The 27968-nt window shown below is 37.8% G+C and overlaps 1 protein-coding gene across 1 annotated transcript in view; it reads right to left on the reverse strand.

The window, feature by feature from the left end:
* The window catches only part of LOC105218018 (serine-rich adhesin for platelets), a 134681-nt gene that overhangs the window by 26334 nt on the left and 80379 nt on the right, over positions 1-27968 (reverse strand). Inside the window, 3 exon segments of the mRNA XM_054232702.1 lie at positions 8227-8505; positions 8677-9121; positions 25681-26819. Coding sequence (XP_054088677.1) covers positions 8227-8505; positions 8677-9121; positions 25681-25776 — 820 coding nt within the window. The 5' untranslated portion in view covers positions 25777-26819.

The raw sequence follows: 27968 nt of genomic DNA on the forward strand, positions 1-27968 counted from the left end.
CTTCGCGGCTCGGACTGTTCTGACTTATAGTAGATTTGAATATATAGCTAGAGTAAACATCTAACATTGGTAGGTTCTCGAAACTATTGGTGGCTACAAATGTAGTGAGTCCATCCCGGATTTCATAACTATATTTCTAAGGAATAATGTCAGATAAATAGTAGATTCCGTTGAATAAAATTATACTCTAAAGACATCGGCGCATTAAATATTCAATTCATAAATGACAAATCATTGCTGGAAAGAATTTTTTTGAGTCCTTATTTTCATTTTATTCATCATTTATTGAGTCTCTTCTTCTCCGTTGTTAATATAATCTCATCTACAGATCCGATTATTATTCTCTCAAAGCAATAATTAGGTCTTTAGAGACTTGTTCTGGATTTTATTGGCTTCGAATAAATCAATTTATGCCTATTATGACTTTACGAACCCGAAAGCAGAAACATTTAGTTTTGGGTTCCGGAATTTTACTACGAACTTGAGTCAAATGGGCTTATCTAAGAATAATGATGTGTATGGCATATGGAAAGAGTTTTTTAACTCTTTAGTCATGGTTTATTGAGGCTCTTATTCTATGTTCCTAAGGGAATATTATCTACGGATCAGACTATTTCAAGGCTAGGAGAAATATCCCTGACAAAATTGTATTGATATCCTCTCAAAACAAAAGTTGGGCCCACAGAGACTTGTTCTAGATTTTAGACTCAGTCCTACCTACAGATCCGAATATGAAAGTTTAGAAGGAATATTATTGACAAAAAATTGGGCTCTTATGTTCTCAAAACAAAAGTTAGGCCCTCAGCGACTTGTTCTGGATTTTAGACTCAAAATTTTCAAAGTTCTAATCTATCGGATTCTAATAAATGCCTAAGAAACATTCAATTCTGAGAACTTTGACATTACGAAACCGAAGGCTGAACCAATAAGTTTGAACAAGACCATTACATAAAAAATTACATTCGATTCGATCTGCTCCGACCGAAAACTGGACCAATTGATCCGATCTGTTTCGTGATAAGATTGGGATAAGATGGTAGGATTTTACTACGAAGTTGAGTAACATAGGAATATCATATATCGATATATAACAAATGTAGGAACGTACTCATATTCGCTAAATTTGTCGAGTAAACGGTCTATATAATTTTTTTTTTTTGTAAGAAAGGGTAGAGTTGTAATAGAAATGCTAAATTTATACTGACGATGGAAGACGGAACGGGGAAAATAATGAAAAGTGGAGTTTCTTGGATTTTATTAGAACGCTTAATTGGCTTTCTGTGGTCGACAACTTGTATTAAGGAAAATATTATAAATATTAAGAAAAATATTGATTGCATTGAATGTGATGTTCCCCAGCCATTAAGGTCTCACAATATTTATAAAACCAATTGAGTTGTCAGAGTACTTTAAGATATCTCTTTAAATGCTGTAGTGATTATTTGAGTGGAATAAGAAAGGGAATATATAATATTTAAAGGGACATACAAAGGTTTTGGGTCATACTCTTTAGCTAATAAATATTCCAGTCATTGTAGCAATTTATTCAGAATTTAATTTGCTCTGAAGCATTTATATAATATATTCATATATTTTTGTGTTTATAATACACGTGGACTCGTACATCCTTTTAGAGAATGTCGCTATACTTATATGTTCGTTGTGATCTACACTTCGTCGAAATTTAGCTAACCATTGTCATTTGCTTTTATTGTGAGGACATTTAATTTTCATGTCATTTGACATACACGTGCTACACGCCAGACACTATTGAAACTGTGTGTGATAGTGGCATAAATGCAACAATTATCATAATAATAACAGCAATACATACATCGTACATAATAAGAAGAAAAGCGCAAAAAAAAAACAAATAGCTTGACGAAGCAACGCTTTTGCTGAGTAGCTTAAGTGATAGAGAATTCAAGAAGTGTGTGAAATGTGTGAGGGTCTATAGCAAATGATAAACAATTTATGTGTGCTTATATGGATGTGCGTGTATGTGGAAGATATAATACTAGGGGACTGTAGTACTGCTGCATATCTACAATATCTGAGTACTTGTGGCAGTGTAAATATTTACAAGCATATGTATGTATATACACATGTCTTTGTAAGTGGGAGTTGCTATTGAGGCACAGCCTCCAGATAACTGATATAAATTAGTAAAATGTTTTACGGAAAACACAAGTTTCCACCTATATACAGATGTTGTTGTAGCTTCTTTAGTTGAAGCTGGGTTTCTTGATGTCATTGTTTTGTTGTTGTATTGTCTTTCCGGAGAGCTTATTTCGATGATGTATTTTGTAAATAGTATTGTAACGGTACTGTGATGATCATATATAAATGAAATATACACATAGATACATGCATTCATGTCTACCCAACACCTACGAAAACGTTATAAATTAACCATTATAATGGAAAGTGACAGACAGCCAATGAGTGGGTAGGTATATGAAGACATACATATGTTTGTATGTACATCCATCCATCCTCTAAGTAAGGAGTATATAATATCTGTGTGTACTATAGTAGAAATCACAACAAAGCAACGTTGTCAAAAGCTTTAAGATAACAGAACACGAATGACAGCGAACTGTTCCAATAACATAATGGATGACTCGAAAGAAATCAGCAGATAAAGCCGCTCTCTACTAAAGAAGACAATAAGTGAAAGGAACATTGTTAAGATTAATAAAATAAGACAAGAACCATGAAATATGTATGTATGTTGATGAAAAAATAAATAAACTATTTTCAATTACCTTCAGAAAGTTAGAATATTCATTAAAAACATGTCAGGAAGACCTTAATTTGACTGAGGAATATATCAAAGCTTCCTGGTTTGTATGAATACTCACAATGCCGAGTAGGCAATGAGAATACATATAATTCCGTTATTGCTGAGATGAGCGCAATCTGTCATTTTTCACTTTGCTAGGATTCTGAGCTATATTTTAGTATGTATATAATAGTAATTTACGTGAACCGTCTGATAAGTATATTTACGTAGGTGGTTACTATTCGAATCAGCCGAATTGGATTGGACATGGAACATGGATCCACTGGTACACACCAGAAATCAAGGAATAGTCGAAATAATAGAATTCAACTATCGAAGAAGCCGAATACTGTCTAATCGGCCGGAAAGGTGAAGTGCTTCGTTTTCTGGGCATCACAAGTTGTGGACTCCATTAAATACCTGGAGAAGGGCGAACGGGATCTACTATGCCAAATTATTTGGTCGATTTAATTACGCCACTAGGCAGTGGGTACAGTGAAAATGACCCAATTAAGCTACGAATTGCTACTCTATTCATTTTCATTAAATATGACGTCATGATTTCCAAACTTTTAAAAAGATTCGACTAGAGTCCAAGGAACGGTCGAAAGAATGAACTTCACCTATTGAAGAAGCCGCAGACTTTCTAATCCGCCAGAAAGGTAAAGGACCCCGTTGTCGGGAATTCACAAGATGGATCTATACTAACATATTAAACTATAGTGTATTTTGGTTCAATTTCAACATGCAGGTACTGAAGAAAATTCGTAAAATTTACTTATTTTGGACGCTCGTTTGCTCTTTTTTTCGGAAAAACTAAACCCAGTTCGGACATAGCTAAAGGTAACATCAAGTTTCAATGTGTTTCAAGTTTATAAAAGTCTTTAATCAATGGACTCTCTATTCACTATATAATTTAGAAACGAGAGATAGATAATATCTGATCATACGGCTGAACAACATACTGCCAAGTGATGACCCAATAAAACCACGCTACATAGATACTCAGATGGAAACTCAGTTTTGTGCAGAACTAATATTTACACAAATATTAAAGTCATTTAAATACATGAAGTGAGTGCTTTAAAAAAATAATAACCTTCAAATGAGTACTTTCAGACACCACACAAAACGCGCCCCACACCGCACACTCCTCCCACTAATAAATTTTAGAACGCTGTTTACGGCAATTTAACGCTCTTAAATGCACACCTTCGCATTGCGAGCTGGCGGCGTAACTGCGGGGCACATGGAAGTGAGAACATAAGGAAGGAAGCTGCTGATGAATGCCGAGCAATTGAAAGGACGAAGGGCGATAAATACGTTTTTCTTTCAGTATTTAGCCACACACACACAAACAATGGCGCTTGGCAGGCAGGCGGCCGGGTGCGTACACGGCGACTTGTCTAAAGTTTGAGTTGCTTTCAAAAAGCGAAATAATAATTTATGATTTGTGGCGCTGCGTGTGTGCGTGTGTGCAGTAGGCATGGCAGGCAAATGAAATAGAGCAGAAATGAAAAGAACTAGATATAGGCGGTGGCACGCAGCGTTTCCTTGATCTGCTTATATATTTACTACTCAGTCCACATTTTGTAACACTTAACTTTGTGAAAATCGCTTCAACGCAGCGGTGATGAAGTTGTGCCCCACGCTGTGAGGGTAAATAACAATTCAAAAGCATTTAAGATGCTCCATCATCTTCACTTTCACTCTTTGTTCTATTTTTTTATGAAATTGTTGTTGTTTTTTTAAACTTCCTATTGCCATCTCACCAACGCGGCTCAGTCAAATTAAGTCAAGTGCGCACCGCAGCTGGTTGCCAGCGAAAGACCAGCGCAGTAGGCACTCTGAAGCTTTTCAAGTGTTTCATCATTTGAAGTGAAAATAAAATAAGTAAATTGCAGTAAAAAAGCACTCAATATTATTTAAGGTTGTTGCTGTTGTTGTTGCACGAAAGCCTAATATTTCACCGATGCTTTCGCGGTTTTCATGACGTCATATTTACTTCAGTTGTGCGTTTGTCAGTTGTTCCAAGCTATTCATTACTTTCTTTATTATTTTAGTAGTTTGGGTATGAGGGTGAGCCTACTGAGTAGGTTGTATGAGTTGGGTGTGACTCTTGTGGTTTTACTGTGCGTTAATTTTTGCTGAGTGCGTTATAATTTGAAAATTAATTGAAATTTATAATCAATTGTTTAACCAAAAAAATGTGAGGTATTTAATATATGATGTATAAAGGTTGCCTAGGGGACGTGGGACGTCTTATTTATTATATATGTGTATATATGTACCATATATGCATATTCTAATCATCACAGTTTACCTACCAATGAGTTGAAAGAAAGTAGTACTGCTGGCCAATAGCATGATTTTTAGCAATAAAGTCACACCAGCGCCACCTAGCGTATTTAAATTTCTCAGAAACCTAGTTTGATACTGCTCGAGGATGCAATCTTGGAATTTTCAATGAAACCTTTTAAGTGGTTTAGAGCATATAAGAAGCATATACATCGAGCATGATTAGAGCAACTTAGTTTTTATATTTATTCTTCATAAAGCATGAATGAATAATAAAGATAAATTTAATTGGGTGTAGTACATCGGGAGCTACAGATCGTCGGAGAGCAAAACGAAATTTCGGTAAAGCTCAAACAGAAGAAGTAATAGGTGACTCGTTATTTGGGTCTCATTTTATGGATTGTGAAAATATTTTTTTCCTATTAAGACCTCAACTGGATCCATACTTGGGTCTCATTTTATGGATTGTGAAAATATTTTTTTCCTATTAAGACCTCAACTGGATCCATACTACTATACTATAAAACATTCAACCAAAGTCAAAATCTACGATATTGAGTTGAGTGAACATGTTCTCAACAGACACATTTTAAGCAATTTACAATGATTGTGGATTCCTATAATACATCATTGATCACTGGAGCTCCTAAGCTGAACGGATGCCATTCCATATACAGACTGTGTTAAAAGAAGCATGTCAAATCAGCGCACATAATTTACTCTTTATTAAGAATCGATAATAGTTTCTACAAATAATATCTTCTGACGATTCTTTTCCGCAAATATAATATTTTGTAGGTATAAAAAAGAAAATAAATGAAGAGAGTTCGTAAAAAGGTGTCTTATTAAAGAAAGTTAAGAAATCCTATTAATTAAAGGTTATAAGAATGAGGTACTCAAATTAAAAATGTTACCCGAAAAGTTATACTTTTAATTCGTCTATGACATAATAATCACATTATCTCTATCTTGATCTGCACTTTCTCAGTACACTGAGGACAAAGTAGATGTTTAGAATAATCGTTTGTTGGCGATCCTTGCAACGCTCAATATCAAACAAGAAACGGCGCTTAACAGCATTGCGTGCTTTCTAATTGCCATTGAGCGTTACATTCCAAACATCTACTGCGAACAGCCTTAAAACGATTTATCCCACCACATATTTTGCACGTTTTACGGCATCTCACTGAATTTATGTGTGAGTGTATGTACTTGTACTTGGTGTGCCCTTCAACCAGGAGGCTGTGAGCCTGCGAGTCTCTGCGCTTTTGTATTGCCTTCCTGTCCGTATGGCAGTTTGCCTGCGCGCTTTTGTCTACGCGCTCTACATTTCAATGCTTCCGCATGGGCAATTGCTAACTTTTCACTTCCGTTTCCGTAGTTACACACTTTCTGCTTTCTACATTCTGAGCACGCGAGACAAGAAATCGATAGCGATGAGTTAAAGACGCGACAATGCGCTCTATATGGGTTGTTGACGAGGCTCCAGCGAGCGGGTATCATTGATAATGTTGACGGTGGTTGCGGGTTATGAAGGGAGGTGGGTTGATAATGGAATAGTTAGATTTTCTCAATACTTATACTTATATTTCGTTTATTTATATTGATGTGCATATATATGCCTTTTAAGTGACAATAGTTTCGACGATTCAGAGCGGGTGAAAACGACACAATGGATAAGCCAGCCGACGGAAGACCTGTGACGACGAATACCGACCAAATTATGGAAAACATTGAGTTAGATCGGCATGTTTCGTCTCGTGACATCGCCCAGGAGATGGGAGTTACTCACCAAATCATTTTAAATCATCTGCAGAAGGCTGGATACATAAAAAAACTTGTTGTCTGGGTGCCGCATGATTTGACGCAAAAAAACCTTCTAGACCGAATCAATGCCTGCGATATGCTGCTGAAACGGAACGAACTCAACCCATTTTTGTAGCGGATGTTGACTGGCGACGAAAAATGGATACCATACGACATTATCAAGCGAAAACGGTCGTGGTCGAAGGCCGTTAAATTATCCCAAACAGTGGTCAAGCCGGGATTGATGGCCAGGAAGTTTTGATGTGTGTTTGGTGGGATTAGAAGGGAATCATCAACTATGAGCTGCTCCCATTTAGCCAGACGTTTAATTCTACCATTTACTGCGAACAACTGGACCACGTGAAGCAGGCTATTGACCAGAATCGTCCAGAATTGGCCTACCAGGACAACGCCAGACCACACACTTCGTTGATGACTCGTCAAAATCTTCGGGAGCTCGAATGGGAGGTTTTATCGTATCCACCTTATAGCCCGGACATAGCTCCAAATGATTACCAACTGTTCTTGTCCATGGCGAACGCCCTTGGTTTTATAAAGTTGAACTCGAAAGAAGCTTGTGAAAAGTGGATGTCCGAGTTCTTCGCAAATAAGGAGGAGGCTTCTACGAGGGAGGTATATGAAGTTGCCGTCTAGATAAAAACAGATTATCGAACGAAACGGCGCATATTTGAACTAAATCCGATCACTGTAAAACTTTTTATAAAGCATTGAATAAAGAACAAAAAAACATTGAATAAAGAACAAAAAAACAAAAAAAAAACGAAAGGGATATTTTACAACCTAATATAAGCGTGAAAACTTATAGAATTGAGTACGAAAGGATACTTGCTAAATTTTTGCTCACAAAGAAGCTTCTGAGGATCGCATTACTGCTTAACTCTGTGTTAGGCTACTTTTCCACAAAAAGTGCCGGGTTATGGATGATCAAGTATTTATATAGATTTAAAAAATGCAAATCCCTCTTCAACAAATCTATTCCACATTCCTACTGTACTTGTACAAACCGATTAAGAGGAAGTTTTACAAATTCTTAGTGTTTTACACTGAACAAGCGCGAAGTCTGTTCTATAGACGTAAGCGTAAGCGTAAACTTATAAGTTAATTAAGACACCCGCACAATACTTTTCACTTAATCGGCTGAAAGCTACAAAGCATTAAATTAACTTTAAAACCTCCGCCAAAAACTTGCAAGCCAGTGAAGGCGGCACTGGAAGTCTTAATGAATTTTACAGCGAAATTCGCTACAAATCTTTGCACTTATTTAAATTACACAGTCATATTAAAGCAGTTGTTGTAATAGTTGTTTTTGTACTCACTTTCAGTGCTCCAAGCAGTCTCACAATTCTGCCATGGCAACTGCCGCCGAAATGAAGCGCACATATAGAATATTGTCCAGGCAATAATCAAATTATAGTAGAGCATTACAATGGCCGAAACGATAACCATGCCAGCGCCGAGACCACGAAACAGCGGACAGAAGCGACGATAAATGGCCACAGGCCCCAAAGCGGCATACTGGCCGAATGAGAGCTCCATGAACATCAGCGGTAGACCGGCGATAATTAACATTATTGTGAATGGTATGAGGAAGGCGCCTACAGAAGAAACAAAAGCGAAATATGTACATACATATGTATTAGAAATGCTAATGAGATATTATGTGTGCCGCATTCAGAGTGACAAAGTTAATGGATGTTAATGTAATTAGGTGAAGTTCTTAATTGATTTCCCTGTTTCAAACTTCGAACATCAAATATTCAACTTACCGCCACCGTTATTATAGCAGAGATACGGGAAGCGCCACACATTGCCCAGTCCCACCGAGTAGCCGAGCAGTGAGAGTAGAAAATCGAAACGGCCGGTCCAATTGCCACGCTCCGGTTCATTGGGATCGCCGGTGTCGAGCGCAATCAGCGCAGCACCGGAATCGCCACCGCCGATGGCGACTTTGGTCGCCGGTGTGGTTGGTGTGGTCGGTGGATATGTGATTACATCGATGGGTTCGCAGGCGGTTGGTACGCCTGGTCCATCACCGCCGCCACCATCACCACCAATGCTAATGCTGATGGCTTTGCTGTGTTGTGTGCTGCTGGTGCCGCTATTGCCGCCGGTTTTGGTGCTTGTGGTGGCTGCAGCTGAGACGTTGCTGTTGTTGTTTGGCACTTTAGCGCTGGCGGGCAGTTCAACGGTTGTGAAACGATCCTCATTTTGCTGTTTTTGGGTGAGAGAGAAAAATTACATTAAGATAGAGGTTCATAGCAAAGAGATGGATAAGAATTAGCTCGATTAAAAATTTTGGATTCGCGCCATCTGTAAAGATATTTTGGTTTTCTCTTCCCCTTCTTTATCAAAATTAGGTGATTATTTCTTTGAGGTGCTTTGATGGGGCCAATATAACTGTCACAGTGATCACTTATTTCAGGGGTTCGCTTTTGATTTTCTTCATTTTTACTTTGACTCAACGATTTGCACCAAAAATCAGTCATCCGTATCTGACGAGGCTCTGAGTTTGAGAACTTTTCTCTACAACCGCATGATGAAATTTGAGAGTACGAGAGACGTCCATCAAAACTGACTTGGAGAGAAGACAGAAAAATGCAGAGAGTGAAAGAGATGGGAGCGTGAAATCGCTCTTGGTTGAAATATACAGTGTTGTTTAAGAAATAGTAGGAGGTTCCGGGACATAAACTGCTCTTATATTTTCGATAATATTGTACAGCTCCGGTGGAACCAGAGAATTCCAGTTTAAACCTTAACGGCATATATTTATAGTCAAAAGTTTTTTAGTGATTAAAAAAGGATGTTCGTAAAATCCGTTTTACACTTTTTTACTAAAATTTAACTGTATACAAAGTAACAACTACCTTCGCCAGCTTCCCTTCCCACGTACAGTGAATTCAGCTTAACCCACGCTTAATAAATTAGCTGAGTACTTTGTTGAATTTAGTTTGCTGCTTAAGAGTGAAATTTTCGCCAACTCTTTTAAGCCTCTTATGCACCCACTCATGCATGGCAAACTCATACAGAAATCCATATCCTATATAGCTATATATAAACAAGAAACACACACAGCGGCATAAGCTCATTAAGTTGTATTGACTTTAAAAAGCGCGCACAAAATCCCGCGCTTAATACAGCATAGCTGTGTATTACGCCTAAAAGTAGATTTTACCATAAATTATTGCTGCATTTGTTAATAGTAAATTTACAATAAAAACAAGAATATTTACAACGAATCTTATATATGGTTACAGTACGGGCAAGTAGAGTGTACTCAGGCATACTCAACGCATAAATAACTACTCCTCCATATTTATATATTTAACGGTATATTTTCGCAACAATTCTATGTGAATTTATTAACAAAATATAGATATATTCGCGTGAAGAAATGTGTGCAGGCAGCTTTTCAAGTGGTAAATTTTATGCATTCATTCGAATGAATTGAGTTGAGTTGGCGTTATTGCGCGCGAAATTCTTGATTCCTGCATTAACTAACACCTTTTGTAGTTGTTTGCTGTTGGTGTACTTTATTTACTTTGCATATCTTTCAAGTACACTTGTAAATTACTTATACACCAACACTTTGGCGAAGTGAATTATTGATGAAGCCATTCGACTATTTGTAACTGCTGAAGTCTCATTTTTAAGTGCCAGCTACTGCAAATTTTGCATTAATTATTTATAGTACTGTATTAATAGTAAATGAACATGTAAGATGTGTAGGTGAAAATTCGGTAGAAGGTGAACTATATATATCTCACATATCAACTAACACATGTTCATACCACAAAAATTCGGTAGGTGGCGCTGGAAGAATTTTTGGTCTGATTTGGATCCCATATGGGATATATTAGCAAGCGGAAGTGAATAGTTCTTACGGTCGAAAGAAAGCATTGGAACTTAAGTGTACACTGCCCAATCCAAAAAAGGGAGACCCAACAATCTGCGATCTAGTCTACAACATAGATATTCACCACGCACCAAAATCAAAAGGCCCGTGAAAAGAGTATCTACATAAACCACCTCTTTTTCGAATTTAGTATGAAAAGGAGCTGCCTCTATGCTGCTAGGTCTGAATTTGTTATCCCCGCTAATACAGCTGTGTAAATTGAGGTTAAGCAATACCAAAAGCTCCGTCGGGATCGGGAAGGACCACTCCGAGCCGTTTTAAACCAAACGAGGTTTCAGACAAGGTGACTGCTATCGTGTGACTTCTTTAACCTGATGCTGGAAAAAATAATACGAGCTGCTGGGCTAAATAGAGAAGGTACAATATTCTATAAGAGTGTACAGCTGCGCCGTTGCTTTTTTCAGACTGTCATTAAACAAACAGTCAGCGTGACTTGGGATCCAGCATCAACAACACTAACAATGTCAGCCCTGAAATCCAATGCAGAATCACTTTGCCAAGAGGTGCTACTTTGGACTGACGAGACAATTGAAGAGTAAAGTCTTCTCTCGACGGACCAAATCAAACTCTACAAGTCGCTCCTTATTCCCAGTCTGCTTTATGGTGCGTAATCTTGGACGATGACAACATCCGATGAGACGACGCTAGAAGTTTTCGTAAGAAACGAAAGATTTATGGTCTTTTGAAAATTGCTAACGGCGAATATCGAAGGCAATGGAACAATGAGTTGTATGTGCTATAATATATGACGACATTGTAGTCATAGTTGAAGTTCAGCGAATAAGAATATAACGGATACGCTGGCTAGGTCATGTTGTTCGAATGGATGAAAACGCTTCAGCTTTGAAAGTGTTCGAAGCCTGTAGACCTCCACTCCGTTCGAAAGACCAGTTGGAAAGCGACCTGTGTCACTTAGTATTTCCAGTCGGCGCCAAATAGAAAGCAAAAGGAACGAGTGGCGCGCTCTGGTGGATTCGGTTATAATCGCCTAAGCGGTTCCTACGCCAGTTAAGAATAAGAAGTGTTTAGACTATATATCTTGATATCTGATTATTTGTTATATGGAGGATAAGGCCAGATGAGGGCCTTCTACGCGAAATAAAAGTTTAGACACCCCGGATTTGGCTCGACCAGGGCCAGTGCTGAAAGGAGTTCTACACGAAAAAAACTTCGGACATCCCTGGAAAGATTTGTTATTCATACTTGATGCAGAAGAAAGTTCTACGACAATAAACTATGATATGCAAATAAATAAAACTCAGTCATTAAAAAATCTATCATCTATGGTTTCTAACATGTGGCAACGCTCGGCTTCTACATAATTGTAAACACAGAAACCTGTTCAGCTATTAGTGTGCTAAGTGATTTTTTAAATAAGTAATTTTTGCATAAAAGACCTTAAATAAATCTATATTTTGAATTAAATTGAATGTTAATAGTGTAATTTTCAATATGTGAAGTGAAAAATGTGACGAAATAGCGTTACAGTATGTGAAATACATGCGTTATTTATAGAAAAATTGGACTTTTAAACATGATATTTCAAAAACTTTAAGTCCAATAAAGAATATTTATATATATTCCTGCTCTGGAGAGCCTCCCCTTTCACCCGATACCCCATTTATACCGGTGTCAAACCCCGACCGCCAAAGTATTCGGAATCGTGCCAGGCCGATCTTAGCAGTTATCAGTGGTGATTTTCACAACGTTAGAGTTAAGTTTTACAACTGGAGGCAATTAGGCGCATCGCAAGGCTTTTTCATATTTTCATCTAAAAAAAAATGAGTTAAAAAAATTCAAAACTCATTCAGTCAACTTAAGGGGCTCTTAAAAAGTAAAAAGTGGTTTTGAATTGATTGGAATGAAAGTTAATGAAGTCAGAATGAAATGTCTCACACCTCAAAAAATCTTCAGTGGGTGGGTATAAATTATCTTATGCTGTAGTCTGAGTCTGCGTTGAAAACGTTCTAGATTTACAACCGCTAACAACATCAGCTTAGTGCATTCAACAGGTCTCTCTTGGAGAGAACTGCCACTTTTCAATTAGGATTCAATTTAGATGACTTAGATTATAGAGGATGGAGTCATATGTAGAAGTTCACGTAAGTGAGGAAAGTTTCTGACTGTCATTCACTTGGGAGTGGCCAGGAACGATTCTTTTACATGTGGCTCAAGCAGCTCACGACTTCCGGTCTTAGACCAAGTATCCTCTGGGTAGCCAACATACATCCGTTTGGAGGCGAGGTAAAGTGAGAAGCCTCGGATGACAGACCCCAATTTTGATGACGACCACTGCAAACGTTTAAAGGACTACGAAATAAGGGCATGCACCTGGAATGTCCGGACCCTTAATTGGGAAGGTGCCTCTGCCCAGCTGGTTGATGTCCTCGTAAGAGTAAAGGCTGACATCACCGCAATCCAAGAAATGCGATGGACGGGACAAGGACGGAAGAAGGTGGGTCCTTGTGACATCTACTACAGCGGCCATATAAAGGAGCGCAAATTCGATGTGGGATTCGTGGTGGGAGAGAGACTCCGTCGTCGAGTCCTGGCATTCACTCCGGTGGATGAACGTCTAGCCACAATCCGCATCAAAGCGAGGTTCTTCAACATATCGCTGATTTGCGCCCACGCCCCGACGGAAGAGAAGGACGAAGTGATCAAAGATACCTTAATATGGTCGTCTGTAGTACTAGATTCCAGCATAAGAAAATCCATCAAGCTACTTGGCTGTCCCCGGATCGAATCACTCGCAACCAGATCGATCATGTTGTGATAGATGGACGACATGTCTCCAGTGTTTTTGATGTGCGTACTCTTCGTGGTCCCAACATCGACTCGGACCACTATCTTATAGCAGCTAAGATACGCACCCGCCTCTGTGTAGAAAAGCGCACACGTCAACAAACACAAGGAAGGTTCGACATCGAGAAGCTGCAATCACAACCGACAGCCGAACGATTTTCTACTCGACTTGCACTCCTGCTCTCTGAGAGCACTCATCAGCATCTCGGTATAAAGGAGCTGTGGGACGGCATATCAAACTCCTTACGTACAGCTGCAACCGAAACCATTGGTTTTCGGAAAAGTCAAAAAAACAGCTGGTATGATGAGGATTGTCGTCTCGCAGTGGAGAAAAAACAGACTGCCTACCTCGCAATGTTGTGATCGACCGCAACACGAGCGGGATGGGAAAGATACCGAGAGCTGAAGAGGGAAGCGAGACGCATTTACAGACAAAAAAGAAAGAGGCCGAAATGCGTGAGTATGAAGAGCTTGACAAGCTGGTAATGCTCGAAAATTTTACGAAAAGATCCGGCGACTAACTGAAGGTTTCAAGACCGGAGTACACTCCTGTAGGACCCCCAGAGGTGATCTAGTTATTGATGACCAGAGTATACTGAGTTTGTGGAGGGAACACTTCTCCAGCCTGCTGAGTGGCAGTGAAAGTACAACACCAGGAGATGGCGAACCCGATTCCCCAATCGACGACGATGGAGCAGATGTTCCATTGCCCGACCGTGAAGAAATTCGAATAGCAATTACCCGCTTGAAGAACAATAAGGCGGCTGGTGCCGATGGATTACCGGCCGAGCTATTCAAATACGGCGGCGAAGAGCTGATAAGGTGCTTGCATCAGCTTCTTTGCAGAATATGGTCGGAAGAAAGCATGCCTGACGAATGGAATCTCAGTGTACTCTGCCCAATACACAAAAAGGGAGACCCCACAATTTGCGCCAATTACCGTGGGATAAGCCTCCTCAACATCGCGTATAAGGTTCTGTCGAGCGTATTGTGTGAAAGACTAAAGCCCACCGTCAACAAACTGATTGGACCTTATCAGTGTGGCTTTAGACCTGGAAAATCAACAACAGACCAGATATTCACCATGCGCCAAATTTTGGAGAAGACCCGTGAAAATAGGATCGACACACACCATCTCTTTGTCGACTTTAAAGCTGCTTTCGACAGCACGAAAAGGAGCTGCCTTTATGCCGCGATGTCTGAATTTGGTATCCCCGCAAAACTAATACGGCTGTGTAAGCTGACGTTGAGCAACACCAAAAACTCCGTCAGGATCGGGAAGGACCTCTCCGAGCCGTTCGATACCAGACGAGGTTTCAGACAAGGTGACTGACTCTCGTGTGATTTCTTTAACCTGATGCTGGAGAAAATAATACGAGCTGCAGAGCTAAACAGAGAAGGTACAATCTTCTATAAGAGTGTCCAGCTACTGGCGTACACCGATGATATCGATATCATTGGAAACGACACCCGCGCCGTTAGTTCTGCTTTCTCCAGACTGGATAAGGAAGCGAAGCGTATGGGTCTGGTGGTGAACGAGGACAAGACGAAATATCTCCTGTCGTCAAACAAACAGTCAGCGCATTCGCGTCTTGGCTCCCACGTCACTGTTGATAGTCATAACTTTGAAGTTGTAGATAATTTCGTCTACCTGGGAACCAGCATTAACAGCAATAACAATGTCAGCCTGGAAATCCAACGCAGAATCACTCTTGCCAACAGGTGCTACTATGGACTAAGAAGGCAATTGAAAAGTAAAGTCCTCTCTCGACGAACAAAAACCAAACTCTACAAGTCTCTCATCATTCCCGTCCTACTTTACGGTGCAGAAGCGTGGACGATGTCAACATCCGATGGGACGGCACTAGGAGTTTTCGAGAGAAAGGTTTTGCGGAAGATTTATGGTCCCTTAAGAATTGGCAACGGCGAATACCGCAGACGATGGAACGATGAGCTGTATGTGTTATTCGACGACATAGACATAGTCCAGCGAATAAAAAAACAGCGGCTACGCTGGCTAGGACATGTTGTTCGAATGGATGAAGGTGCTCCAGCTCTGAAAGTATTCGATGCAGTACCCGCTGGTGGAAGCAGAGGAAGAGGGAGACCTCCACTCCGATGGAAGGACCAGGTGGAGGGGGACCTGGCTTCGCTTGGAATAACCAATTGGCGCCAAACTGCCAGAAGGAGGGATACGTGGCGCGCTGTTTTGGACTCGGCTATAACCGCGTAAGCGGTGTCTACGCCAGTCAAGAAGAAGAAGAAGAGATTATCTTTTTCCAATTTAGGGAACTTCGAACATATATGATGTCGTCGAAAGCTCAAGGTGAATTCAGAAAAAAACCCTTTCATTAGAATCGATTTTAGAAACACTAATGTTGTCAACGATCGGTCTAAATAAATGAATATACCATAGTTGCCAGCCATACTGCGATTTGATATTGACGCGATTTGATATTAGAATAAAGATAAGTAGAATAAACTTGTGAACTATACATTTTATCGCGATCTACATTCAAAACCACGCTTCAGCGCCAGTCATCCACAAAGCACACTCGACTACAGCTCGCATGCACCCACTTGATTTTGCATTAAAATTAAGTCCACATTTCCAAATGAAATTGCCGACTATATGCTCACTAATATTCCGCTATTCATTTATTATTACTACAATAATGCAAATGCAATAAGGCGTATCCATTGTTTCCCACTTGCCCATTAAAATCTAACTGAAACGCGCCATAGAGCTGATAATTAAGTTTATTAGCAGCAAACGGCAGCAAATAGCATAAGCCCACCCACACACAGAGCCACAGACACACGCACGCACAGAGTGAGACAGTGGCGCGTAGTCATATTTAATGGGGAGTATAGAATACATTGAATTGTTGCAGGGCTTGATAATTATATGCACACTGTGAATTCGCAGTTGCCAGCGCATTTGACCTTTGAAAAATTACGCGCGAGTGATTATTGAAAATTTACACCCAAACAACTTAGCTCAGTTGAGTGTGAATACAAAGTCATTGTGTGTCACTCTCTGTGTTTGTGTTTATTTAAAAACCATTTTTGCAACAAATAGAAATCTATTATGCATTTTGTGAATTGCTTAATTATTGACAGATGACGGCAATCAACACCGAAGCGCTAACGCTCAAACGCCCATCGATAGCATGCTGTGTCATTTGTGCCCCGCTCTCCACTCCAAGTTGTGTGCGGCGTTGCAAGAACAACGTCGACTGTCACATCACAGCAGCAAATGCATAAACAATGATTCAACGAAATTAATGAATGAATTGCTCACATGGCAGCCACGGCATGATACACACACACACACACACAAAGCGCATAATTGAATGCAAGAAGCGCTGTTGACGGTGTGTACCGGGGCGTATGAGTAACAACTGTCAACACATAATCGCCATGGCTGATGGAAGACGAGAAAGAGAAGAAATAAACAAATTGCTGCACACAAAGGTTGTGCAAAGGAAGAGAAAAATAATAATAACAACAATAAACAATAACTAAAAAGAAATAATAATAATAAAGAAGAACTAAAATAAAAGGCCTCAGTGTTGGACCGGAGTGTGATACAGCGATTTAACGCACAATATTTTTTGAAAATATAAAAAATTATAAATGTTGGTTAAAACTAGTACAGTTTGTGTATCAAACAAAAACTATTTTTAAAATTTATTTTAATTTATTTTAGACATATTTACAAGAAGAGTTGCCAGCTATTAAAAAATATAATTTGGCTAATTGTCTGAAAATTTGTAATGTTTAAAAAGTCTTTCGGGGAGCATTCGAAATACTTATCGTCCATTCGATTTTGAAGTATTTTTTAACAGAGTTGCCACCTACTCAAATAAGTAAAATAAAAAGAATATTACGGAGTGTGGACCAAATATGAAAATATTCTTTGTAAACGTATTTAAGGAGTTTACAATTTAAACACATTTTGAATAGAGTTGCCACCTTTTTTGAAAAGATATATTAAATATAAAAGCCTACTTAGATCGTTTAAAAAAAATCTGACAAATATTTTGAGTAAAACTAAATTTAGATATTTTTTTTTTGGAATGGAGTTGCCATCCAAAAAAACGAAATTTAACAAAATAGTATGAAATGTGTGCATAAAATGAGGCGTTCGAAAGCAAGTGAGAAACCGTAAAATGAAACAAATTTTGAAACAGAGTTGCCATCTGTTTCAATAAGTGAATTAAGTGCAATAAATTCCACGAAATGTGTTTTTCAAAGCGTATACGACTTTTTTACAGAAAGCCAGACTTATTAGTAGAATTGCCAAGTATTACTAAAAAGAGCTCAAAATGGGTATAAGTTGAGATTAATTCGCTACCGATTCATTAAAATTTCCAGAGAACTCAAATATGCCAAACAAGGAATAGGGTTGAAAAAGATAAATCTACTAAAGTTAGCTTATCGAATGTATAAAACAAGATTTTAGAATAAAAAGCGATAGCCCCTAGAAAAGATTCCGCAGAGATCTCTTTGTCTTAGCCTATCTCTTTAAGAAAAGAAATGAAGGTAGATATACTTTAGTCTTAAAAGTTTAAGAAATGTACTCCAATTCAAAATCATGTAGAATCCACTTAAAATCAACCCTCAGAATCATTTATATGTGGTGCCATACATATGAACTGCAACACTTGAGGTATAGTACCACTTCAGAGATTTCTATAATTAGATTTTGATAGCCTTAAAGATATAGGTTACTTGTATATATTTATATGGAACTAGCAGACCCGGCCACACGTTTTGTGGCTAAGGTATACATTAAATTAGTAAATCTTTCAATGCAGAGAAAAATTTCTTACTTATAAAGACGAAAACGTTATAGCCGATAAATGTTAAAATGATTGGTAATAGACATTATTGTAGATCTGTGTTAAGCTTAAATCATCATAATTTGTTAAACTTTAATTTTTTTAATCGTATATTGGAGAAAGTAACAAATTACCAAATTTCATAGTTGGCTTTATCTTGGCTTTGGTGACGATATTGATTACCATCTTTACAGCCAGTCTTGTTCTTTTGCAAAGTTTGATGTTGATTTATGTTACGCAGCATGATGACAACTCACACTACTTTTAATTGCAAGTGAGTGGGGATAGTCCAGCAATTTAAAATAGTCTGTGCGATAATTGAATACGTCATCCTGGTTTGTAGCTGTGTCAAATCTCCTTTAACGAAATTCTAAATGTCGCATTAAGATCAAAGAGATCGTTATTTTTTTACCAGCAATATAGGTCATTCAAACAGCCATTTATGTATATTATATTATGGTTTCATCTCAGGACGATGAATAAGCTCCTCTTGGCCATGAATCCATCGAGGTGTGAACTGCGTCGCTACCATCCATGTTCAACTATTTCTACAATCGCAGTATGATATTGTTGGAAAAACACTCATATGTTAGTTGTTAATAGGCGATTCTTTATATGTCGCAACAAATTAGATGATTTTAGGAATGTGATTAGCAGCAGTTGATCCAGGAATAGTCTGGCGAAAATCACCTGCCAACAGAATCATGGCTTCACCAAAAATATTTTCGTTGTCGCGTAAATCTTTTAAAGTCCTGTGCAGTACCTCCAGCGACTTGAATATCTGGAAAATCTTCTTTATAGCTCTTTTTTGTTTGGCGATTTTGCAGACTGATGTTTCGTTGATTTGCAAATTTAGGAGTAATTTCAAGGCCGAATTGCCGTTTGTCTGCCTACTAACAGGTGCCAAGTTGCCCCTATTCCCATTATAATTGGGCGTTGAAAATGATTGAAATCGGTTCAGGAATTACCACAACCCTCATGTACTACATATGCTGATTTTCGTTATTCTATTGGACTTTATTTCAAATTGTATGCAATAAAATTACATCAATAAATTGCGAGAGTATAAAATGTTCGGTTGCCTTTCCCTACTTGTTACACATTTTTTTGGGCTATCGACACAGCCTTATACAATTGAACAATGATAAAAATATTTTAACAAAGAAACAATGACAACTTTCAAAATATTATTATTTTTTGTTTTGTTTTTTTTTCTAATTTTGTTGTCAATTCAAATAAAATCATCTTCTTGTTATCTTCCTCACTATTTTTCGATGTACACTTACTTTCTAATCCTTCCCTGGGCTTTCATAAATATTTCAAAACTAAAATTAGCCAGATCGGTTTGGCCCTTCTCGACTTTTTCGAGACTAACGACACAAATTGTTTGTATGGGTGATTAGGGAAATTGGGGATTTAAGACTTTTTCAAGCAATTTTTCTAAATTTTCTCTCCGTAAGAACCATCCCGGTACCTCTAAAAACATTCTAAACAAAAAATTTGCGAAATTGGTTCAGCGGTTCTCGAGTTATGCGCTTAGCAACACATTTTGCGATTCATTTTTATATTATAGAAGATTATATATATTTTGCCAAAGAAAAAGAACCAGTTCCAGCTGAAAACGAAATTAATGATTTCAAAACATTGGCTGGTTGCTGTTTACTCATTTGACTCCAAATCGGATACTTTTATTGAATTTTTTGTGGTTTCTGTGATTTTTATGTCTTTTCAGGGCACATCATGAGCTTGTGTTTTTACATCCCCAATTTAAAAGATATTGTACATAGATCATCACATGAGAAGTACCAAAAACGAGGCGAGGCGAAACTAGCTTATAATATTTTTAATCCAGTTAGACTATATTTTTTTCCAGATTTCAATCCCTAAATGGCTTTAGTCCATAGTGTGTATGTTCTGATGCATGCTTTGAAAATTTGTCTCGATAATCATAGAAAATCGATCTCTTTTTCCATCTGGTAGCAAAATCCAACTTGATTTTCTTTATATTTATTTTCTTATAAGAAATTACATACAGCCTTGATATCACTTCACGCCTGGAAATGCGGACGCAAATAAAAGATGAAATCTTATATATTAAGAATTACAGCAACCATTTATTGTTGTTCTCGCAAGAATTACTGCTAATTTATACAGTTATTTGCTGAAAGACTTTGCAAAAATACACAAATATTTTGCTTATCAAGCAAATATTTATAATTCAATGACACTGATGGCGACAGCGACCTTTAACCCCATAACAATTTATTACACATACATATATATGCTTATATGTATATAGAATATTTTGACAGTATAGGAAATTACGTACAATGAACAATTAAGCCGAGAATAAGGGAAATCCGAAAACTTGAACTTGAATGTCATTAAACAAAAGAATTAACTAAAAAGCGCTGCAACCCTGCTTTGTTCACGTTGACAAGGTAAAAGTGCGCACAAATAATTCAAGGTAAACAACCTTGTCGTAAATGTGGAGGTCAAGCGTTTTTTCGGTGGATGTGCCTTGCGCTGAAGGTGTTGTCGGTGTGAAAGAATGCGGTTGTAGACATAAAAGTGAAGAAAAGGTTGGGGAAGCAGGAATAAAGTGTTGGCGAGAGAGCAATAATAATTAACGGCACAAACTTTATACGAAATAGTGGAACTATAGAAGAATTTCTGAGGCTGTGTGACTGCTAAAGATGTTGAAGTGCAAGCTAAGTAGGCAAAACAACACAACTTTTGTTGTTGTTTTCATTCTTTCATATTTTTGCTAACCGAGAATACTGAAGGGCAGACAGACTGTGGATGGTTAGAGAAGAGTAAAACAAAACAAGAAATGAAAAAATATTAACAACAACACACAAAAACAACAAAGAGGCCAAGTGTGCGGACAATTTTCAACAGTCAGCATAGTCATGTTGCCTTTTTCGCTATCAAATTGGTAACACTTGTCGTTGACACTTTGAAGGCGTTAACACAACAACTACAAAAAAGCAAGAGGGAAATGGAAATTACATAAAATAAAAACAAAAACAAAAAAACCAAAATTTTGAACAACATGCGAAGTCAACACGCCTTCAAACACCATAGTCTGCGCGCTAACGCCGTGTGTGAGAGGCAGGCATCACAACTAATTTCCAAAGTCATTGCAATGGTGGGGACTGTGAATACACAATAACAGTAATTTGGCGAGCAGCCAACAGTCCATGACTAAATGCCAAAAAGCGACATGGCCTAAGCGTATCACACACACACTCACATCACATACATGTACGAGAATACATAAAAAAGTGGCATAAACGAGATGTCGCGCCGCTGCCCGCACGGTCAGTTGCTGGCGCTTTTATTTCGCAATTCAACCATAATTTACTGTCAACTGTGTACCGGTGGTGAAGGCAATGGAGGCACATAAAAAGAACACAGAAGAGCAAAATTGAAACAGCGACAAGGCTTCAGCGCTGCTTGCTACACTACAATCTCTACTTTGAATTCTACACCTATATGTGAGGAGCGCTTGTCTGTGGAGATTTTCGATTTTTTCTGAAGCTACGAGGGTGTTACGATAATGCAGTGATGTTCTTCAATAATCACTCAGTGAAGTTAAATCACTGTGAATTGACAGCGTTCTACAAACAGCTGTTCAATTAGACGTAATTTATTTTTTTACAGCTAACAAGAAAACATAACCTCAAATTGTTTTTCGAATATGACAGCACAATTCGTATTAAAAAGTCTGAGATTAAACTAAGAAATCTGTTCAGGAATGGTAAAAAGGTTTGTAGAATAACTGCCGAAGAGAGGTTAAGTATTTAAGTCGCATAAAAGTTGATCATATCGTTCAAATAATCGATAAAAATCTGAAAAGTGACTAAAAATGAATTTTACCTACTAGAAAACTCATTCGATAAGGCAAGTTAAGAACTATTAATGTTGTTTTCAGGTTCGAGAAATATTATGTTCTCAAGATTGGAAAAACTGTGAATAAGGTTTTTGTGCTCTGAAATCAATCTGTGCTTGAAAGACTTCGACAAAAGAAGATATAATAAAAAAGTGAAGTACAAGTACTCGTATATCAGCATGAAGGCTGGGAAGCAACAAAGAGCTGAGCTGAGCTCAATAACATAAGATCTATGGCTTTGTATTATAAACAAAGGTAGAGTTAGCAATCAGGTTGATATTTTACACAGTGGATTCTAAAATGTTTTATAGAGGTGAAGTGAGCTCATCTTTTGGTGCCCTTAACTTCACACCTTATCTGTATGTATGTAATTGGCGTTGCAACCGTTTAACCGGTTATAGCCGAATCGACGATAGTGCCCCACTTCTCTCTCTCCTGCGCAGTTCGGCGCCAGTTGGAGATTCCAAGTGTAACCAGGTCGCTCTCCACTTGGTCCCTCCAACGGACTGGAGGCCTTCCCCTTCCTCGGCTTCCTCCGGCGGGTACTGCATCGAACACTTTCAGAGCTAGAGTGTTTTCGTCCCGCTGAACTATGTCAATGTCGTCGTAGAACTCATACAGCTCATCGTTCAATCGTCTGCGGTATTCGCCGTTGCCTATGTTCTGATTACCATAAATCTTGCGCATCTTATCTATCTTCAGACAAATAACCTCAGCTAACTGTTCCAAATGCCTCGATGATGTGGCTGAAGTTGTACATAACAAACAATGTGAATTATCTAACTTTGTCAAGAGGATTCAGAGGCGACATAATAGGGTGAGAGGATTCCAGTTACGATGGTTTCACAATGGGCTTTCCAAAGGCCTATCTTAGTCGACAGACAACCACTAAACCCTAACTAACCAGAAAGCCGATAGTAATTTCACTTGGTGAAGACTAAAATGTTCCGTAAGAAAAGACAAAGTAGTATATGTGGAGAAAACGTTAATCTGAGCCATATGAATTTTCATAATTGGTAGATTAAGAAGAAAACTTCAGAACTGTTGGAATGATTCGTCAATTTCGATAGTTCTCAAACCTAAAGAAAAGTTATGTGCCTTGAACTATAGAGGACGCTTCAGGAAGTATACGTTTGCTTTCAGACCTTTGAGAAAACATATGATTTAGAAGAGGTGAAAAAAACTGGAACTAGACTGCGCTTATTAGATAAAGGTTCTATAACAAAAAATCATGTATTTATCAAACCTTCCTCGCTGCTCACATAATTTTCGCGAACACTGTTGTCAAACATTAAATTCTGAAATTATTTTGTATATATTTTTTTTTTACTTTTTTGGCAACTCACATAAATATAAATAAATATTTAAACAGTCTCGAGAAAAATGCGGCTTTTACATGGAAATATTTATAGTGTTCTGAGCGGTTTGAAGTTAAAAGGGAAATATAAATACTGGCAAATATACTTTGCATATTTTAGTTGCTTCGCGATTCGTTAGCTGCGCGGCGAAAGATAAAAGTGGCATTGTAATTTAAAGTTTCTTTGCAGAGTCATATGTATAAGTATATTTCTGAAGTGAGAAGTATTTATGGAACATTAAATGTGACAAGTGGCTAAGGGCGTAAAGTCCGGTAGAAGTGCTAAATGGAGGATTAGAGAGATGGATTTAAAGAAAAACATAAATAACACAAACGGAGAAGACTTAAAATTGCAATAATTTTGATAAGATAACACATGAAGTGTCAAAATCTAGTCTACAATATATGTACGAAAAAACTAAAACTCCCGAAGAAGTGAATATCAAGTTTTGAAGGAGTTCGATCCCCTTCTTTTTTCGGATTACTATAAACTTATATTGTCAATTAGGAAATAGAAATGAGCAGATAACCTTTTGTTTATTGTTATTATACATAATATTAAGTCTACATGTAGAGCTACTTTAAACTCGGATCCAGATTTACACAAATCTTTTCTGACAAGATCCGACATATATAGTGTTCTACTTATTTTAACCCGCCCCTGGGGGTTCATTACTGTCTACTTTGTAATAGTTGTCACGAGAATAAATTATACTTAATAGTTAAAATTTTTCCTTGAGCAATATTTGAACCCATGAATCTGTATTATGGAAAGGTTAATTGCATTTCCATCATTTTAAGATGGTTGTTATAGGTTCAAATCTATAAAAATTCCAAATTTTTTTTTTATTTTTATTGCCAACTTTTAAAACTAGAACCCTATTTCCAGAGTTCTAAATTCCTACGACAGCGTTTTATCCTGCCAAAGCTGTTTTTTCGAAGATCTATCCCAATTTGATGTTCACAGCATACCGGGATTATGGAGGGAACACTTCTCCGACCTGCTGAATGGCAGTGAAAGTACAACACCAGCGCCAAATCTTGGAAAAGACCCGGGAGAGAAGAATCGACACACACCACCTTTTCATCGATTTTAAAGCTGCCATCGATAGCACGAAAAGGAGCTGCCTATATGTTACGATGTCTGAATTTTGTATCCCTGCAAAACTAATACGGCTTTGTAAACTAACGTTCAGCCGTTCGATAGCAAACGAGGTTTCAGACAGGGTGACTCACTTTCGTGCGACTTCTTCAATCTAAATATCTCCTGTCATCAAACAAACAGTCAGCGCACTCGCGTCTTGGCTCCCACGTCACTGTCACGTGACTGTCATAACTTTGAAGTCGTTCATAGTTTCGTCTACTTGGGAACCAGCGTTAACAACACCAATAATGTCTGCCTCGAAATCCAGCGCAGAATCACTCTTGCCAACAGGTGCTACTTTTGACTGAGTAGGCAATTGAAAAGTAAAGTCCTATCTCGACGCACCAAAATCAAACACTACAAGTCACTCATTATTCCTGATGTATGGCGCAGAAGCGTTGACGATGACAACATCCGATAAGTCGAGTCTTGGGGTTTGCGAGAGAAAGGTTTTGCGGAAGATTTATGGTCCTCTGAACATTGCCAACGGCGAATACCGCAGACGATGGAATGATGAGTTCTACGAATTATACGAATTATACGACGATATAGACATAATTTAATGAATAAAAAGACAGCGGCTTCGCTGGCTAGGTCATGTTGTTCGAATGGATGAAAACACTCCAGCTCTGAAAGTGTTCGATGCAGTACCCGCTGGAGGAAGCCGAGGAAGAGGACGACCTCCACTCCGTTGGAGAGACCAAGTGGAAAGTGACCTGGTCTCTCCGAGAGTCCGAGCTTAAAGCTAACCGGAAGACCTTTCTAAAAAATGAATAAAATTCTTTTATAATTACTTAACATCCACTTACCTCCCACAGATCCACATCCAGTGCAGTGCTTGACTCCTTGTTCGGCTTCAAACGCTTCGGTTTGGATTTTGCTTTTGATTTATTTTTCTTATCCATACTGTTATGATGTGTTATGTTGCTTACGATAATGTAGGGTTGAAGAATATACTTTGCTGGTTTTCACAGCTTAGATTTAGATTTTTTGTTAAGTTGTTGGGTTTGATTTTTTCAAAACTACCGTTATCGTTATGATTTTTACATTAAATTTAAATTAATTTAGTTTAATTAAATTTTATATAATTTTCAGAATTTTCCAGGTTCATTGTCTGTTTACTTCAGATTGTTGTTGTTGTTGTTAAAATACACTACTTGCGTATTTGAAGTTGTTTTTGTTTAATTCAGTTTTGTTTTATATTCTTCTAGTTATAGATTCTCTTTTAAATTTCACTTAATACGAGAAGTTAGTTTATTGTTGTTTTTGTAGCATTTTTCAAGCCTTAATCAAGATTTGTTGGTAAATGTGTCAATGTGGAGAATTTCTTTGATCTGCTCTGAGGATCAAAAATTAGATAAATTAGACAGTTTTTGGAATACTGTAGCTGTTGTTGTTATTTCTATGGTTGCTAGTCGCTAGTTAACTCTCTGGTTTGCTGTTTTTAGTTACTTTGTTCCAAAAATGTTTCCACAAATTTAAAATTCAGATTTATGTCAGCAACTCAATTTCTCATTCCTTTTGATCACTTCTGCTATCCTCTCTCCCTTTCATATATGTATACTTTAATGCATATAAATAAGTAATTGCCGTCACTTTAATTGCCACTTGCTTCGCTTGCAAATTTTACTATCTAATACTGTTGTTGTTGTTGTTGCTGCTAATTTTCACTTATACATTATATATTTGTGATTTATGTTTCCGCACTGTTGGCGCTCATTTGTTTTGTTGGCACCCTGTGGCGGCTCACTGTTGCATCTCTTTAGTTCAGCAGCATATCTTGTTGCTTGACTCCTTGTTGCACTTGTTGTTGTTTACGAAATTGGCGCACAGTGTTATATATATATGTATGTGGGTGTATGTATTTTAAGTTTGGTATTTAACACCAGCTTAATTAAGTCATGCAAACGCGGTCAGCAATTAAGCGTTGAACTGTCTCGAAGAGAGCCTGCAAACAGTTGAAATTTGATTACTTCACTTTGGAGCAAAGAAATTTAATATGAACATTTAAAGTAGAAGTAAAGTTTTTTTATATAATTAATGAATGAGAGAAAAATCTAGGGTGTAAAATGGAAAATGTTATGAGTCCTTTGAAGAAATCAATAAATGGTTTGTAAAATATATGTTTCTGGAAAAGCAGTTTTAAGAAAACTAAAACTAATGTTTTTAAAAAAGGTCCATTCTTTATAAAAATATGATGTGATGATATGGTCTGCTTTATCTAAGTTGCATACTAAACTTTCTAAGGTTGGATGTGCTGATATACTGACATACTTTCGGAAAAATTATTAAAAAAATTTATAAAACTTCTTATGCCTATGTATATCAGTTAGTTTGCTGATCTTAAGGGAGCTGAGGTCTTCAAAAAAGTAATTAATTAAGAGTCTCCAAACTATAAGTAAATTTAATGGAGGAGAAGATTTATAGAATATACAAAACCTCGGGGCTTTGTTTATACTATTTTTCAAATTTCCATGAAACCATATAATAAGTAGCTTAATAGAAAGATAAAAGTATGAAAAGACTGAACAAATTTACCAAATTAATTTTTTGAAAGGTCTCTCTGACAATTATCCCAATTCTTTGATGGCCCGTAAATGACACTTTCGAAGAGTGATTTATTAACAATCTCAATACATATGTACCCGAACCCATAATATTGTAGTTCGGGAATTACAGTGACCTTATTTATGGAATCTGACTAACAAGAATCCAACTCAGAATCTCTCAGCAATTGAAAAGTAAATTGCTCCCTCGACGAACAGAAAACCAAACTATACAAGTCCCTCATAATTTCCGTTCTTCTTTATGGTGCTGAAGCCTGGACGATGTCAATATCCGATGAGACGGCACAAGGAGCTTTCGAAAGAAAGGTTTTGTTGAAGTTCCATGGCCCTTCGAATGAAGAGCTGTACGAGTTATGCGACGGCATAGACATAGTTCCGCGAATAAAAAGACACCGGCTACGCAGGTTTGGTCATGTTGTTCGAATGCACAAAAGCACACCAACTTTCACACGCTTTGGAAACCAGACGAAGAAGAAGACCTCCGCTGTGTTAAAAAGACCAGGTTGAGAATTACCTCACTACACTCAAAA

The sequence above is a fragment of the Zeugodacus cucurbitae genome, chromosome 6 (genome assembly GCF_028554725.1).
Source record: "Zeugodacus cucurbitae isolate PBARC_wt_2022May chromosome 6, idZeuCucr1.2, whole genome shotgun sequence".
NCBI classification, from domain to species: Eukaryota; Metazoa; Arthropoda; class Insecta; order Diptera; family Tephritidae; genus Zeugodacus; species Zeugodacus cucurbitae.